The sequence below is a fragment of the Poecilia reticulata genome, linkage group LG15, assembly GCF_000633615.1.
Source record: "Poecilia reticulata strain Guanapo linkage group LG15, Guppy_female_1.0+MT, whole genome shotgun sequence".
Taxonomy (NCBI): domain Eukaryota; kingdom Metazoa; phylum Chordata; class Actinopteri; order Cyprinodontiformes; family Poeciliidae; genus Poecilia; species Poecilia reticulata.
In genome coordinates, this window is record NC_024345.1 from 13,913,048 (window position 1) to 13,930,366 (window position 17,319).

Here is a 17,319-nt window from a genome sequence, read left to right on the forward strand (position 1 = left end):
AAATGCAAGTACATTTGCCATACAGAGAAATGAGTACTTTAGCGTCACTGATTTCTGTTTACAAATGGGCTTAAACCCAGTTTTATGTATGGTGACGCGAGAAGCGGAACAATTGATTTTTGCTTTTGTTTTTTTTGTTTTTTTTGCAATCGGGAGGGTCAGGGAGGTGATGTGCGCGCTGTTGTAGCCAAAAGGTATGCGCACGTACATGGTAAACGAACACTGCACGGTTCGGCAGCAGCAGCGGGAGTAGGGACGGCGGAGGCGTCTGTGGTTGGGGGTGCTTCCTGCGTGGTGTGTTGGTGAACTACAGGAGTTGTCTCGGCTCTTCAGTGCCAAGTTCGACGGCCTGCTGGGAAGAAGATCAGCTGTAATTGCTTTCTCAATGAAGGCTCACCAGCAGCAGCAGCTCCCTGGAGACTTGGCGGACAGTCTCCATGAATCGGCCGCTCCTCGGCTTTAAACGCCCGCTTTGCTCTTCTCCTGTGGTACAGACAAGCTCCCAATAGAAGGGGACTGTCGGAGCATCATATCACCGTATCGGAGATCAAAGAACGGCCGCGGAGATTGGTGCCGATCTGTCCGAGTTGCTGGGAGTTTTCGTTATCTTGGAGAAGTTTAACGCGGATTTCAGCATGAGCGAGCTGGAGGATGACTTTGCCAAGATCCTGCTGCTGAAGGAGGAGAGGATACGGGACTTGGAGCGGCGGCTGGCGGACCGAGAGGACGAGATCCACGAGCTGAAGAGGAAACTGCACAAATGCCAGTCCGTCCTGCCGAGCGCGCAACTTATCGGTCCCCGGACCCGCAGGGCGCAGGGCATCTCCGCGGAGCCCCAGACGCACCAGGACCTGTCCAGACAGACGTTTCGGAAATATCCAAAATCGGACTGGTAAGAGACGCTTCCCTGCGTCACATGTGCTTCATACGTGTTACATGTTTTATATTTTAGTTTTTTCTTTTCCATCCCCACTCATTGGCAAAATCGAATATTTTCCATTGAAGGTTTAAATCAATATACAAGCTTTTAACAGCGCTTGAGTGTGAAAATTGATCAAACCTGTTTACACACAAGTCAGTTTGGAGTTCAGATCCCACCTCAAATAATAATATTAATAATAATAATAATAGTAATAAAACTTTTCTAACACTTATTTATGAAAAATGAGAGCTGTGGAGCTTTGTCATGAATGGAGGAGCGCTTTCATTCTTAGGGTGAATGACGCAGCTTCTGAAAGAGCTTCCTAATTGATCAGACCCATCACTCGGGTCCCAAAGGACACAGACTGGAGGAAGTGCTGTGCATTATTGGCTTTTAGTAGCTGAACGCTGAGGACCCAAAGTGCATGTCTGAGGATATTTAATACTCCATTAGAAAGCGCTTTGTTTGACCATATGCTTACTTCATCACCTTCAGGCGCTCGTTTTAGGTTCACATGGTCTTATTTTGAGGGGTTTTGTGAGCCTGAGGTCATCACCGTTTTTTGCGGCTTACGTCACCTTCGCTCAGCCTGTCTCTCAGCTGTAATCACGGAAAGAAAAGTTTGGCAGTCTTTGTCTTTTAAATCAATCAACATCACAGCTGACTTGTCGTTTTGAGGTCTGTCTCACACATACTGCACACTCAGAAGAAGCATGGCTCTCTTGACACCGTGCCACTGACATTGAGGTTAATTTGATTGAAGCGGCTAGACAATTTCCAAACTTGATTTGCATCAATAAAGAGGACACAGGGAAAGTCCACATTGTGCTCATTAGCAGATAGGCTGCTCATTAAATATCTATCTATCTATCTATCTATCTATCTATCTATCTATCTATCTATCTATCTATCTATCTATCTATCTATCTATCTATCTATCTATCTATCTATNTCTATCTATCTATCTATCTATCTATCTATCTATCTATCTATCTATCTATCTATCTATCTATCTATCTATCTATCTATCTATCTATCTATCTATCTGTCTATCTGTCTATCTGTCTATCAGCCTGTAACCAACTCTGTTGGGACTCTTTCTTTAGCCTGAGCTGATGAGTCACAGGCAATGCTCAGATGGCTTTCCAGTGAACAAACAGGTTAATTGTGTGTAATGAACATCCTGGATGTATGCAAAGACAATCACTCCTGCTGCGTCTGTAAGGAGGCTGAGCACTGACATGGGGTCAGAGACGGTGTGTGACCTCCTCCCTCGTTCTCCCCCATTAGGAGTCAGGACGTGGCACCGTGGAGCCGGCGGACCGCCCCTGCACGCTTTCTCGGGTTTCAGCAGCTTGGAGATACGGATCCTATTTCTATTGATCTGTATAGGAAAAGGGCTGAGCTGGGTGACTGGAGAGGTGAAATTTAAAGCGCAGAGGAGCTTTGAAGGACAGTAGGAGGGCCTTCTTCTCATGTAGGATTGGATGCAGGGATGCTAAATGGCGCTTAAGGGGCCTGAAGGCAGCTGTACGCTTCCTGACATAGGAAGTCAACTTTGCTGCTTCTGAAGCTTTGTGCCTACTTCAACTGACTGGGAGGAAAATGGATTTGAAGTAACATAAAGGCAAGAGACTGTTAGATTAATTAAAACACCGAGCTGTTCTATTTCTGGACACTTACGAAGAAGCTAAGCTTTGGGAGAATACATCCAGACTAACAAGACAGGCTGGTGTGCAGCTAGTTGAACAGATGTTCCTCACAGATGCTCCTACAAAAGGCTTTCATTTAAACTCTGATGTCTGGCAACAGCTTTGGAACACTTTGTAGGTTGACATCGATGTCCTTTTTTAAGAATTACGCATTTCTTTTAAGGAATTCCCTTCTTTTGAACAATGTCTCCTTATTAGGCTGACATGTTTTAGTGCAGCTGCTAGATGTCCTGAGTCAACACTTCACAAGCAGCATATGCTAGCACCTCTTGCTGTGCACAGATGGCTTATTTTATTTTGTTTTGTAGTTAATACAGTGTTAATTTATATGAATGCGTTTTACTACCAGGATACAGATACAACATTTCTCTTGCTTTTCCTTATTCATAAAGTTTCCCGATTAGAGGAAGTCAATATTTTTGGAAGCCTACTCTTAACATTCCTAGTTATGCTGTGATTGAATAAGTCTGGCATTGTGTACATAGTTGTTTCTTTTACACTGTAATACCAGGTTACAGATATATCTCTTTCTTGTTTTCACGTTTCCCCTGATTATAACAGGATGGCAACTTTTTCCTACAAATACTAAATGAAGTCCACATTCAGAATTATTTTGGCATTCATAATAATTTTTTTTTTTATTTCAAAAATCAGTTTTCGTTTATGTTTAGCTATTTCATTTCATCTTAAGTTTTGTCATTTTATTTTCCGCCAAAAGACTTCCACTTTTATGTTTTCTTTTGTCACTTCTTTAAACCACCACAAGAGGGCAGAGGCGACCTTTTTTTTTTTTTTTTCCTGCTTTCTGTCTCCGTTCCGAATTGTTTACATGCAATGTGTCAGGAAAAATAGGCCTTACTCACACAGGCGTATCCCACTCAGCCAGGGAAATCTCCTTTCCCCCCAGCCTCAGTTTCCAAAGCGCCATACCTGTCAGCTCTCACCTCCCAGCAGTAATTGCTGTTTTTACCCCGAGTAAACCCTCCCACCCCTCATCCTATCAGGTTGTCCTTGGCAGTTTATTCTCTCTCCGAATTTGTTCAGCTCACACGGGGCCGAAATCTTTTCGCAGCGCTCCAGATGACTCATTGGGAACATGTGGACAGAGACACCAGCAGCGTTCAGAGTGCACACACACCACATTAGATTAGATGAGGTGTGCGGAGGATGCTCCTTTCCTCTTGCTCCCAGCACCTTTTACTTGCTCCAGTTGTCACAACATAATATTTGCAGGGTGGCTATACCCGAAGCATCAGTTTTCACAAAAAAATAAATAAATAAAAAAATCACTTTATTTGTGATTTACTACCAGGATACAGATACAAAAATGCTCTTGCTTTTCCTGATTCATAAAGTTTCCCGATTAGAGGAAGTCATTATTTAATATTCATCACTTGTGTAGTTGAGTTGAGATATTCAGCTTTGGGACCGGTTACAGATATTTCGACAATTTCACGCAGACAAACACAACAGGCAGAGGCAGCTGCTCGTTTTTGCACAGTGGCTCATTAAGTTTTCCATCACCTCCAGCTTCCATTAAGACTCGTCTATTTGTAACTCGGCGGCCTCGGGGCAAGTTGCCGAGGTATGATGACCGAATTGTGGCTTTTTCACTGACTTCATTATTCATGTGAGACAAAGCGCCGCTCTCTCTGGTGTATCAAACTGCACCGCGCCACAGATTCCTGTAGGCGCCCTTCTCGCCATGCGCTCTCTCTCCGGGTCGCAGCTTGACGCACTCGGGGAGGACGGTCCTCAAATGTCACACCGCCGAGGGAGGGAGAAGGAGAGAGAAAGAGAGAGAGAGAGAGAGAGACAGAGGAGGAAACTTATTTGCGCAATTGCGATTTATAAAATTTATGGCAAAAGAGGGAAAGCCCCAACTACGCCGGTAACCTTTACATGCTCAGCATCTGCCTGGAACCGAGGAATCCTCCCCCCTCTCATTGGAGACAGGAGCGGCATCCTCCCAGTCCGTTCATGCCGGATAAAGTTTGCGCGCCGCTTGGCAGAGGAGAGAGGACAAAGACTCGGCGGAACACCGTTTGTATAAACTTGTAGGAAAGTCGCACTGAAATGGGCACGCTGCGCGACCTCCAGTACGCGCTCCAGGAGAAGATCGAGGAGCTGCGCCAGAGGGACGCGCTCATCGACGAGCTGGAGCTGGAGCTCGACCAGAAGGACGAGCTCATACAGAGATTGCAGAACGAATTGGACAAATACCGCTCCATCATCAAGCCGGCGACCCAGCAGGTCCACAAGCAGACCGAGCTGCAGGAGCAGCAGCGGACCAAGAGGCAGGCGATCTCGGCCGAACCCACCGCCTTCGACATCCAGGATCTCAGCCATGTCACCCTACCTTTCTACGCCAAAAGCCCACAGTAGGTGTCCAGAATCGGCTTATACTCGTGATAATAACCATGCTGCAATTTCGCGCTCTGTTTGTGTGCTTTACCATTTTTTTCCGCCCCCCCACCACCTGTGGGATTCTTGTGCGTAATGTTGCGTGAGGCGTAGCAGGTGCTTCACCTGTAGCGCACACAGGAACGAGCTTAGAGAGGGATGTAAACTCACCGCACTCAGGCACAAAAAATTTATATTTGCAGCTTCTTCACCCAGAAAAAGGAAAGTTGAGAGAAAAACGAGAATTCTTTCTTCCTTTCTTTTCTTTTTTCTTTTTGCAGCAAAACGATCACATTTTCCATATTAAAACCATACGCAGGAAAATGAATTGCCCAGATAGATAATGGTAGCAGCTCTGCTTAATGTACTGCCGTCTGTTTTATACAAATTCTGACTACGTGACAGGCAGTTTAATAGCATCCCTGTTCGTGTTTACTCTAGAGGTCTCATTCTTCTCAAACTCTCAAGCAAACAGTGTCCCCTGCTCCGCTCCAAGAAGAGCTCTGAATTTTCCAACTGTGTGTGTGTGTGTGTGTGTGTGTGTGTGTGGTTTCAGCCAATGTTGAGCTCTGCACTTCCTTGTGGAAGGTGCACAGGAAGAGTCCTCTTCACTCTTCAAGCACACATCATTTAAATAAACTTTTTTTTGGTGTGCTTTCAATGTGAAACTGCGGGAAAAGGGGGAAAATGAGTCACATTTTGGAATGAGACCTTGTGTCAGATTCAGAGATGTCTGGAAACAAACCTGTAAGCAGATTCAAAAATGAAAGGTGTTATTTGTTTGAACACCAAAAATGCTATTAGTCTCTGTCACGCCTGTCAGCTCTGTGCTGGAGAAAACATGAGCGGGACTTTTTCTCTTTGAATTTCTATTTTTATATCCGTCTGATTCTGGCTCGGTACGGCAGAAGCAGAAAACACATAAGTGACCACTTCATTATGATAATTATTCATCACCCTGAGCCTTTTATTGTACGAGTGCACATGTGTATCCATCTGTAAAAATGTACTGAGACGTTTAGTGAGACAATGACTTTGAGCTCGGCTAAATGACCAGAACCTGGAGGATTGTGCTGCACGTTGATGGTTTTTTGACTCTTGCACTCAGCTCTTTGCTATAATGCCAATTTGTCATTGGCAATGCGGCTCAATGCCCTGGGTGCCATGTTGCTTGGGATGAGCAGCACAAGAACAAAGACAAAAAAAAAAAAGAAAATTATATCTGTTGTGCACGAAACAACTTTATGTATTTTTTTATTTCTTATTGAAACATTTATTAAGTATTTTATACAGTGTAAGCAAAGAAAGAAAAAAAAATGGCAGTATGGTACAGCTAATGAAAATAGTAACTAGTCAGGAATTTCTGATTCAGAGTAAAATTAATCATTAATCATTTAGACTACATTTTATCCCTCCTAATTTGAAATATAAAATACATCTTTGTTTAATCTGTCAGAACAAAATTAGTACAAAAACCCCCAAAAGGTATTAAAATGTGCAGTGCTTGTTTCTTATAATAATGTGCTGAAGAAAAACAAACCCTTAAGAGCTGGTTATTTTCAAGTTTATTTATTTGGTTTCTTTAGTGTGACTCCAGTTTTGACTGGATTGGATATATTTTTATCCACATAAAAAAAATACTGCAGGTCTATTGATCAAGACGATACTTTGAATCTGACATAAAATGAAGGAATTGCAAGACTTCCCTCCTTCATGCATCAAAGGATACATTCCTCACCTTTAACAGTTTTTCGTGAAATAAATACAAAAACGTGTATCAAAGCATTTGTTGTTGATTGATTTGTTTTGTAGATTAAAAAAGGTGGGAGTTCTTAGTTTGGACACATTTGATGTGTAGTTAAAATAAATTCATTTTTTTAATCTTTGACTTGCCACTCACCTGTCAGAATGGATCAAGGGAAAACAGGGCGGCTGCGATCTTGGTCAGTTTACATGATGCTTCTCTTATTTTAATAAAATGAAGATAGGAGTTCAGTCAGTCAAAGTGACTGTTTTTGACATTCACGCTGCTGTTGTTTTGCATACGGATTGGCTGTTCTCTTGCTTATGCTTAAAGATCGCTCTTCTGCATATTTTGTTTCAAGTATAGTTGTAATTTATTTTGTACAATTTGCTGTCTTTGTGATCATGTTCTCGCTTTTAAAAAGACAGTGTAATCTCCTCAGCTAGGTCTCAACATTTCATTTTAACTTTTCTAAGGACTGTTTGTTTGAGAAACTCACTGTAGGATCACATTGTCCCAGATTCTACTCTAAATAATTTAGTTTCGTTCTTCTGTGTAAGCGACTTTGCTATCACTGGTTTTAACAGTACCAAGCTGACAAAATGATAAAGTGCCCCTCTCAAGCAAAAGCAACGTTTTCATCATGTTTTTGCTGTTTTAGTAGTCCAGTGATAATGCCTGTTGCATTTGGCTAAATGTTTGTGTTTTTCTTCCACTTTTTACCCACTTCATCTTCTTTACGAGACCCGTGGAACATTCTTTACACATACGTTATCCATATATCGCTTTTTGCCTGTCTCATTGCTGTCAGCCTCTCCCGCTCATTTTTCTTTTTTTTTCTTTTTTTTTTTTTTTTTAAGAGCATATTTTCTCCTTTTAAGGAAGACTGAACTTGCTCAGCCTAAACTTTACTGGTAGATGAAAGCAAATATGTCATTCTCACAAAGACGAGGGAGGCAGATGTTTTTATAGGGTCTGGTTGGAAGAGGTTTGCTTAACAATGGCTGCAATCAGGACCGCCAGGCTGGAGGTCTCACGGGTGGAAATATAACAGAAACGGGGTCAACAAAACTCGTTTCCAGACCGCTGGAGGTCAATTTAGAAAAAATAAATAAAAAAAGAAAGAAAAGGCTTACTGCTGGATCAGGGTAATTTAGTTCACTTCATCATGAGTCTACAACAGCATGAAATTAAAACTATTTTAAGCATCACCATCTTGGCTTGTGTTATCAGAGCCAGAAAAGCTGTTTTTTTTTTTTTTATTATTATTAAAGTTTACTCCCGAAAAATTTAATAGGAAGTTTCAAGATTAAATCCAAGCAATCTTCCATGTCTGCCAAGAAAGACAAAGGTTTTAACAAAGAATGAAGAGTGAGAATATAAAACAGCTGCAACACATCAGTCCTTTCTTATTAAATTTCCTGCAGCTGCGTAGTGAGACTTTCAAGGGCAGACTTAATGAGTCTTTTGGGGTCATCCAGGTACAGTAGTAGTAGTAGCTGCAGTCCTCTACTGTGCTGTGAAAAGTATTTTCCCCCTTTCAGATTTCTTCTTCTTTTTGCTTTTTGACATGCTTTAAAGTTCCAGCTCGTGATACAAATGTAATACTTTCAAGTACACTATAGAGACTGAGGAGGGTGTACAATTTAGGATGAATTCTGAATCAAAAAATGCCATGTGGGACCACAACTATAAAATAAAAATACATTTCATTATCAGGAAAAAAAAGATAATAGTCCAGCAGATGAATGTAAGCAAAGAAGAAACGTAAATCAGTTTAGAAGAATATACAGACTTCAAATAAATGCAAATATGTTGCATGGAGGTTTCAGACTTGCAGTTAGAGGTACAAAGGGAAGTTGCTCTTGAGATACATTGTTGTGTTGACGGTCAATTCATGAAGACTTTAGTCTTGCTGACTGGCAACACTTTTAAGCCATTTATGTGGCAGCGGTTTGGGTTCTTTATTGATGAAAGATTTGCAAAAAGTGACAAAAAACTCAAACATAAAATCTTTTTTTTTTTGGCATGGCATTCTGTTTTGCAACTAAATAAATCCACTAAATTAAAAATGTTGATTGCGCTACATTTTCAATGGCATATCGCATTTTTGCATGTGGATGTATTTTAAGGCTATTTAGGAAAATGTACCAATCATCACTGTTGAAAGGTTGTTTCTTAGCCTGATAGGAGAAAAGTTGGAGGATTTCAACACTTAAATTCTCAGAATGGACAAGCCGGTTCTTTTTACCTTAAATGTTCAACATGACGAGAAGTGCCTATAAAACACAAGATCATAAACATACAAATGTGCAGAGGAGTTTGCTTTAAAAACACAGACTCTGAGCTCAGGACAGGACTGGGAATAAATCTGGGCACTGCTGATATGGTAGCTGGACGTTCTGTTTGTGTAGCTGCAGGGTTTCGGCCGATGGCTGGTATTTCGACGAGAGCTGCTTTATAAATGTCTTCCAGGATGTTTGCCCTTTTAGCTATAAGTGATCCATGATCAGCCTAAACAATGCACAGAAAGGCCAAAAAGCTGTAAAAAAAAAAAAAAAAAAAATCTCAAGATGTGGTCCACATTCTTTAATAATTCATACTCATTGTGGATAGGTGGCGTTTATCTAGGTTATTAGGTTAGAAAGGCCTCCTGTCTCTGTAGAAGTGGTCTCATCTTTGGATTAACACAGATGCTAATTATTAACCTCATTCATTTAGCCCACATGCTGTCAGAAGCAGCCGTGTGTCGCTTGACTGAGCAGCTCAGACGCTGGTGATGACATACTTCAATGAACGAGCGATTCCCGCTCACCCCGCCATCTCTCCCATCTCTCTTCACCTCTTTCAATCGGAGAGTATCAGACCGGCGTTTCCTTTGAGGCCTTGTGTTTCATTGCACCTGGCTTGCATTCACCTGCTGTCAGTGCGGACATTCTTCACGAAGAAGTATCACCCCTCGGCGAGATAAGCGCCGTTTAATGTGTACTCTCGGATTTCAGGGATAATTTTCCCTTTCATTACGTGGCTGCCATACATTTACCCTGGTTTCCTTTTAACTTTTCTGAGAAAACGTTCACGCAGCTGCATGTCAGTTTTACGGTTAATTTTCTTCCATTTTTTTGCGAATCGGTTGGAGAAAGCTGGTAGGGAAAAATAATTCTTCCTCTGCAGCCTGAAGGCTAATTTGGCTTTCAGCCATGCATCCTGAATATCCACAACTCTTTTACCTTGAGGCTTGGATTTAGCCATTTATTATCTTGCATTTGAAAGCGGCTACAGCAAGTTTTACCTTGATGTCTAATGAGGGTTTGCTTTTGAAAAGCAGTTGTGCTGTCTGATTTAGACAGTCATTACCAAATGAAAGAAAGCTACATGTTGAACAGGTCAGTGTCCTTGAGAATATATTAATTAAGCAAAGGTTTTTTTTGCACTAAATTGTGCTAATTGGATCGTTTTATTGATGGTCATGTGAATCTGGTACAGCGCCTTGCAAAAATATTCACAAGCCTTTAACTTTTTTCTGCTTTGTTACGTTGCTACTGCAAAATTTCAATTCAAAATATTGTTATTGAAAGTAAAGGAGACATGGTTTCCACCATGCTTAGCCATCAAAAATCTAAACAGTGTGGAATGCATAACACGTTCCACGCTAAATGAAAACCAATTACCTTAAGGCTTTTGATCAGATTGAAACAACATTAAACTCATTCATGAACATGGAGAACACTATGCATGAGGAAAATCACTACGTATTATCCTAAACACACCATTTCTGGGGTGACACATGGGGGTGGCAGAGTTTGTTTTGGTCTGTTAGATAAAATCCTGATATGTGTGAGAAAGCTAAAGCCAGATTAATGTTTAAGTCACCTCTCAAATGTTTGTTTTTTGGTTTTTTTTTTGTTCTAATTTTGTTTTGCTTTACTTCCAGGTCCAAGGATCTGATCAAAGAAGCCATCTTGGACAATGACTTCATGAAGAACCTGGAGCTGTCTCAGATCCAGGAGATTGTGGACTGCATGTACCCTGTGGAGTATGGGAAGGACAGCTGCATCATTAAGGAAGGCGACGTGGGCTCACTGGTGTATGTCATGGAAGGTAAAACGACACTTTTGCAGAAGTAAATCGGCCATCTTGAGGCCCTAATTAGCTTAAGCAAAATAATAAAATAAAATAATATATACATATATCCCTCAAAAAACAAGGATGTAAAAAGCAGAGCAAGTCTTAAGATTGTGTAGAGGTGTGGACGAGCTCTTAAAAAAAACAAACCTCTTTTTCTCTTTATGTTTCTGCTTGACAAACATAACAAAATAAAATGTTCAAGGGCTGTCACATCATAATTCACCTATGATTTTTCTGGTTTTATTCTGTATGATGTGCACCCACTGACTTGATTATTTCCAACATCATTTTGATGTCCTTTTTATTTTAAAAGAAGTGTACCATGAGATCATAGTACATGGCAAAAGGAGCACAATGTCTATATTAACTCTGGAAGGGCGGCTTCACCCCATGGTTTTTGAGTAGAGGAGCTTCAGTTAAACGCTCATTGAGTCTTTGTCCCTGACAATAGATTTGACCTTAATGAAAAGTGTCTCAGTCAATGTGTGGAAGCTGTGATTGATCATTGTTGGGAGGAGAAATTGGCGGACACCGACAGAGATGAAGACATAAAACAAGATTGAGCACTCGTCACTGAAGTTCCTGTTACTCGTTTTACAGATTCACCCCTAACACTTTCAAATAAGAATATTTGTGAAATATACTTTCTTAAAGCTTTCTCATTGCATGGTTATACCATAAGTAGCAATTTATATTTAAAAGATCTGACTAAACTCAACTTTGAATATCTGTAGTCAGTTAGGAGATGTGTTCTGCATCTCAGATGTACATTTGTTGGGTGTAAAATCTGCAAACCAACCACAGGATAACAGCAAAAGACTTTGTGAGAGTGCTCACAAAAATTAATAAGAAAGCATCAATATCCAGAGTAGGATGAGTCTTGGGCTGACATGGGTGCAAAGGCTTAAAGGCCACTCTGAGAGGCAATTTTTCCAACAGCAATATAAAAAAAACCAAACTGAAGTTTACAGCTTGTGAATGCCCTCAAGGACAGAGTTTAATTCTCGGAGACATGTCTTGTGGTCTGGTATCATGGAAGCCTGAGAACATCATCCCAGCTGACAGAAATGTCAAGCGTTTGACAAGCATTTTCACTTTTATGCATTTCTACTTGGTTGGTTTTCCTTTTGTATAAATTACGGCATCTGGGATGCAATGGAAGCCCAGGTTGCTTCGACAGCGGCCTTATTGGTCATCTGCCTTATTGGGTCCAGTGTCTTTTATCAGACAATATCTGCTATACGTCCTCTATAGGATTCAGGTCAGACCATTTAGCTGACCAAAAAAGCACAATAACGCCACGGTCAGCTTTAGTACCTTTGGCGTTGTGGGCTGACAGAAATCCTGCTGCAAAATAAAATCACCACCTCCTTACAGCTTGTCAGCAGAAGGAAGCAAGAAGGGCTATTAAGTTTCTGGTACGTGGCTGCATTGACTTCAAACAGCACAGTGGACCAACAGTGGACGACATGGCACCCCTGACTGTGGAAACTTCAAGCAATGTTCCTTTCCACTCCTCCAGATTCTGGGACTTTGATGTCCAAATGAAATGCAAAATGTACTTTCATTTCAAAAGAGGACTTGAATTTGGACCACTGAGCAACAGTCCAGTTCTTTTTCCCCTTAGCCCTGGTAAGCTGGTGTGCAGGACTGGTCTGTGCGAAGTGGATCTAGATGTTCTGACTCCAGCCTCAATCGACTCCTTGTGAGGCTCCACCAAAGACTGCCGTTATCCATGTTGCTTGTGCACATTTTCCTGTCACACTTTTTCTTTCCACTTAACTTTCTATCAAAATGCTTGAACATAACTCAACGAGCTTCTTCAGCAACGACCTTTTGTGGCTTGACCTCTTTGTGAAGGGGCATCAGTGACTGTGTTCTGGACGTTATTCCAGTCAGCTTTCTTCCTCATTACTGAGACACAAGTGAGATGCCTTTGCAAGTATTTTGAGTTAATTTGCTGATTAGTGTGACACCATTAGTTTGCAATATTTCACTTTATTACATTATTAACATTTTCATTATCTGTAAGTCCCAATCATCAGACATATATATAAACAAGCTTGAAATATTTCCCTTTGTGCATGATGTTCACTCTCTGAAATGATTGACAAAATTCTTTAATTTCACAATACTCTTATTTTTTTTAGATGTACTTATAATGTAAAAGTGTTTTTTTTTTTTTTAGCTTCAAACGTTGCTGCTGTTAGGAAGCTTCATGGATTGTGGAAAACAAAGTTCTTGCACCATCTCATTTACAGCTACCACACTGCACTGCACTTAAGATAAGAGTAGTGCTCTTATGGCTTGTGTCTAGAAGCCGTTTTCCACTGTGTTTGTTTCTGTGCTGTTCCTACACCTCCGTCTACAGGACATTTGGCTGAACAGATGGTGGCTTTGATGGAAGTGGTCCGTAATGATTTTATAATATTTGTACATTCATCAACAGGTTGCAGTTTCATCCAGAGGGGCCAGAGGACAGCCTGTAGTCTTTCCAGCCGATCTGATCACTTTCTGTAGTCTCTTCTTGTCAGACACTGTACATCCCGTGTGCCGCAACATTAATTGCGTGTATTAGTATAGTTTCAATTGTTGAGTAGTTGAATTGGTGAAGGTGCTGCTATTTCTTTCCTCACCACTGATGTTGCATTTCTAGACTACAAAATAGTCTCAAATCCTATTCTATGCTAAAACATTGATTATGTGTAGAAAATTGAGAGTCTTAGCAGTTTCTCTTCACTGCTCCCACTGTTCACAATACCGTGGCACATCTTGCCAATAAGCTGTTCTAATGAAAGTATTTCAGGCAAGAGTGAGTGTTAGTGCACCAGAGTAACAAATGCTGGTCAGAAGTTACAACTGTTACCTGAATGCTGCCAGAAATCTAGTGAACACCAATCATTCTCCGCACCTTAAATACGTGCAGAACATGTTTTTCTGTGTTGACTGATCAAGTGTCATAGTTCAAGTGTCACTGCATACTTGAACAGTGCACATCCACTTCAGAATAAGCTTTCTATTCATGAAGGTCTTAGGTCATCACGCAGAGATTTGGAATTATTTATCTGCTTTCCTGAAAAATCTATGAACATTAATCTTTCAAGGCTTCACCTTCCAGGTCATTCAAATCTTTTTCTATTATTATTATTATTATTATTATTATTATTATTATTATTATTATTATTATTATTATTATTATTATTATTATTATTATTATTATTATTATTATTATTATTATATCTTAACTGTGCCATGCATCTTATGTTTGTTGTGGCTGGTTATAAATTCCAAAACAGTATGCTTTTGAAAGCTTTTCAATTCACCCAAACCCACACAAGCCAGTTAAAACCTGCAAGTGAAAACTTAATTAAGTGTTTATGGGCGACAGTGTGGTTTTTCTTTTTTTGTTTCTTTTTCTCTAGCATCTTGGAACAAAACCAAATTACATAGTTTGTTGTGCTGAAAGTGATGTTTCACCTTTTAATTTCCTTTCTTGGACATCAAATTGCTCACTTTGTGACATAAAGTAAAGAAATTATCCCTTAATAGTACCACTCAAATGTAATACTTACATTTGAGTAAGTATTACATTTGTACGTATTGCAATGCTGAACGCATTGCAATACGTTCAGCAATACAGAACGTATTAAGTGACTTTTCATTACTTAAAGACAAGCTCAAAATGTGATCAAGCAGAAATACTTGGATAAACCAAAAGAATTGAGACGTCTGCCTTGTTGGTTGGTGTGGAGGCAGTGGCATTTAAAGATTGATATTTTATTTAGGAGAATCAGTCATGACAATTGATTGTTCCATCTGTTGTTGGCCATCTGTTTCTTCGATGCTCGATTGAGACAAACATTGGTTAAAATGGTCTTGTTGGAAAGCAGGTAGGAACTGTTTGTATGCAGACAGCTGCTAGTTAAGCATATAATGTCATGCTAAAACTATTAAAACCCCATTGAACCTTGTCACATTTACAAATGCTAACGCAAATACATAAAGATGAAGTCAAATAGTACTCATGTTTTTTTTATTATTACAACAAAAAATCTGAAAAGTGCGACTTATATCCTTCGAGCCTCACCTAATTAGTAAATAAATTGCACCTGAGTTTAATTTAGTTGTCTGGAGATCGATGGCAACTGTAGTTGATAGCTGCAACTGAGGTGCGGGAATCTGTTGACAGCTAAGAATTGTGTACTTTGTAGCTACCTTTTATGTAAGAGTTGTTAAAAAAGTTGTTGTTAAAATACCTTCTTACAGTTTAAGTCACCAAGCAGGCATTGCGAACAAGTGAAGGTGCTCCAGTCAGATAGCATCAAGAATAAACTTTTTGGCATATGGGAAGGAAAACCAACGCTGCACATGACCCTATACACAGCATCCCCATAGTACAGCATGGTGGTGGTACCATCATGCTGTATGAAACAAAGCTTATTTGTTGAATGTAATCTGGTCAGGGCTGATGGGGATATGAATGAAACCAAATACAGGGAGGGTCCTGGATGGAAGTCTGTGTTTGCAGAGTGATAAAATGTGAAAAGCTTCAAGGGGTTTCTATATTTTTCAACGCGCTGTACACACGTATTGATGTGAACTCTCAAAACAAGTAACACTCAGACGGACAATTCAAAGCGCGTTTTATGGTCACTTTGTAGGAGCATGGTTAAAGTTAGATTATTTGCTGAAAATGCGTCCTGTACTTCTGCTCACATTTTAGTCTCGTTTCCTGTACCTCTGGAAAACCGTACCTTATCCGCTGACCACAGAGAGAAGTCGAATATGCAAACAGTTTATGCAAATCCCATGCAAAACCCTTCTGCGGATTGAACACCTGCGACTCGATATGGAATATCGGCAAATGGAAAAGAGCTGGGTGCTATAAAAAAAAAATGGATGGATTTTTTCTTTTTCTTTTTATATATTTGGGCTTTCTTTCTAAAAGCCATAAGAAGCTACATCATCGTTAATTACGCCTGGGGAAATGTGACTGGAGTCATCAAAACGAAACGCTTTGCAAATATAGCCCGAGCATCAACATCAAGCCTTTTGGATCTGTAGTCAGTGTATTTCAATCTTTCCCCATGATGATGCCTGTGGCAGAGGTGGCTTGTCATGGTAGGTCACCAGTGAACAAGTGTCACACTGGCATGATGAATTGGTTCCTATCGAGCGCAGCAGAAAGAGAGAAAAGAATGATTCAAATCTGCAAGGGAAATAATTGTAGAGGGGCTTTGTGGTTTCATCCTGGACAGAAACTGAATACTGAACTGTAACGTAGCTGGAAGCGGGGCTTCCAATTCAGCTCTGGTCATTTTCCACTTTATGCTAATTGTTTGGTTAATTGTTTTTCATTTCATAATCCCCCAGGGTGGATCGAGGATTTTTATCTTCAACAAACACTGCCATCTTTTTTTTGTTTCTCTCTCTGGCAGGCTTCTTTTTCTCCGTTTTCCCCGTGCGCTCTGTTTGGAGTTTTCACTGTAGCCGTCCCCAGGCTTGCTTTGCATTAAACAAATCTAAAAAGGCGTTCGCAGCCCACTGGTCGACTTTGTATCAAGGTCTTCAGAGTCTCTTTTAAATACATGCTGACAGGATGTCTGCCTGTCAAACGTGCAGCTGCGTCACCTGAACACTGTACATCATTTTCCTCGCAAATGAAACGAGCAGCGCCGAGGCAGTTGTGTCATTTATTGGCATGATAGCCAATAATGTCTGGTTATGGAGCTGACGGTCCATTATCTGTCACAGAATATCAACGGCGTGGCTGAATTTAGCCGACAGAGGTACAATAACACTGCTAACATTAGCAGTAAATAAGAATGCTGTGATTTTTCTATCTTTGTGATCATCTGAATCCAAATCCAATCTAAGTTTATGGGAGTACAAGTGCTTTACACACTTATTGGAACCCTGGGTAAAGATGTGGAAAAATAGGCCATTTTATTGCCAAAACAATCACCGGGAAGACAGATTCGGATGACACCTTCTTCAAGGAAGGTCAGTCACAAAAGATTAATAAAGAACCTGACAATTAACAGAGCGGGATTTTCAAGCAAGTTAATGGAACATTTAGTGGAAATAAAACATACGGGACAAAAAAAAAAGACCATAGGAGTAAATTAATCTTTCATTACATTAGCTTATTCTCACAGAGAGAATCCAACCTTTAACTTATTTTCATTTAGCAATACAATTTCCTACGGAGAAAAAAAATGTTTTACAAAATCATTTGGTGCCAATTATTAAGAACACATTTTTTGTACTTTTAAAACTCATCCATGACTTCCTATTTATCTGGTATATAAATGCCAATGCATGTCAACAAAAGATTAGAATGACTTGTACATTCAAGAATGGAGGTAAACAATACCTATATATTATACCTATAAACAATACCTATATAT

General features: G+C 40.2%; 1 protein-coding gene across 2 annotated transcripts in view; it reads left to right on the forward strand.

The window, feature by feature from the left end:
- Positions 1–231: 231 nt before the first annotated feature.
- LOC103476798 (cGMP-dependent protein kinase 1) overlaps positions 232–17,319 on the forward strand; it is a 91,193-nt gene continuing 74,105 nt past the window's right edge. Inside the window, exons 1-2 of one of the 2 annotated variants that reach the window (XM_008429389.2) lie at positions 232–892; positions 10,716–10,882. In XM_008429389.2, coding sequence (XP_008427611.1) covers positions 636–892; positions 10,716–10,882 — 424 coding nt within the window. In that variant the 5' untranslated portion in view covers positions 232–635. Of the gene's footprint in view, positions 893–4,223; positions 5,016–10,715; positions 10,883–17,319 lie in introns of those variants that run through there. The other variant, XM_008429387.2, reaches the window with a different exon arrangement.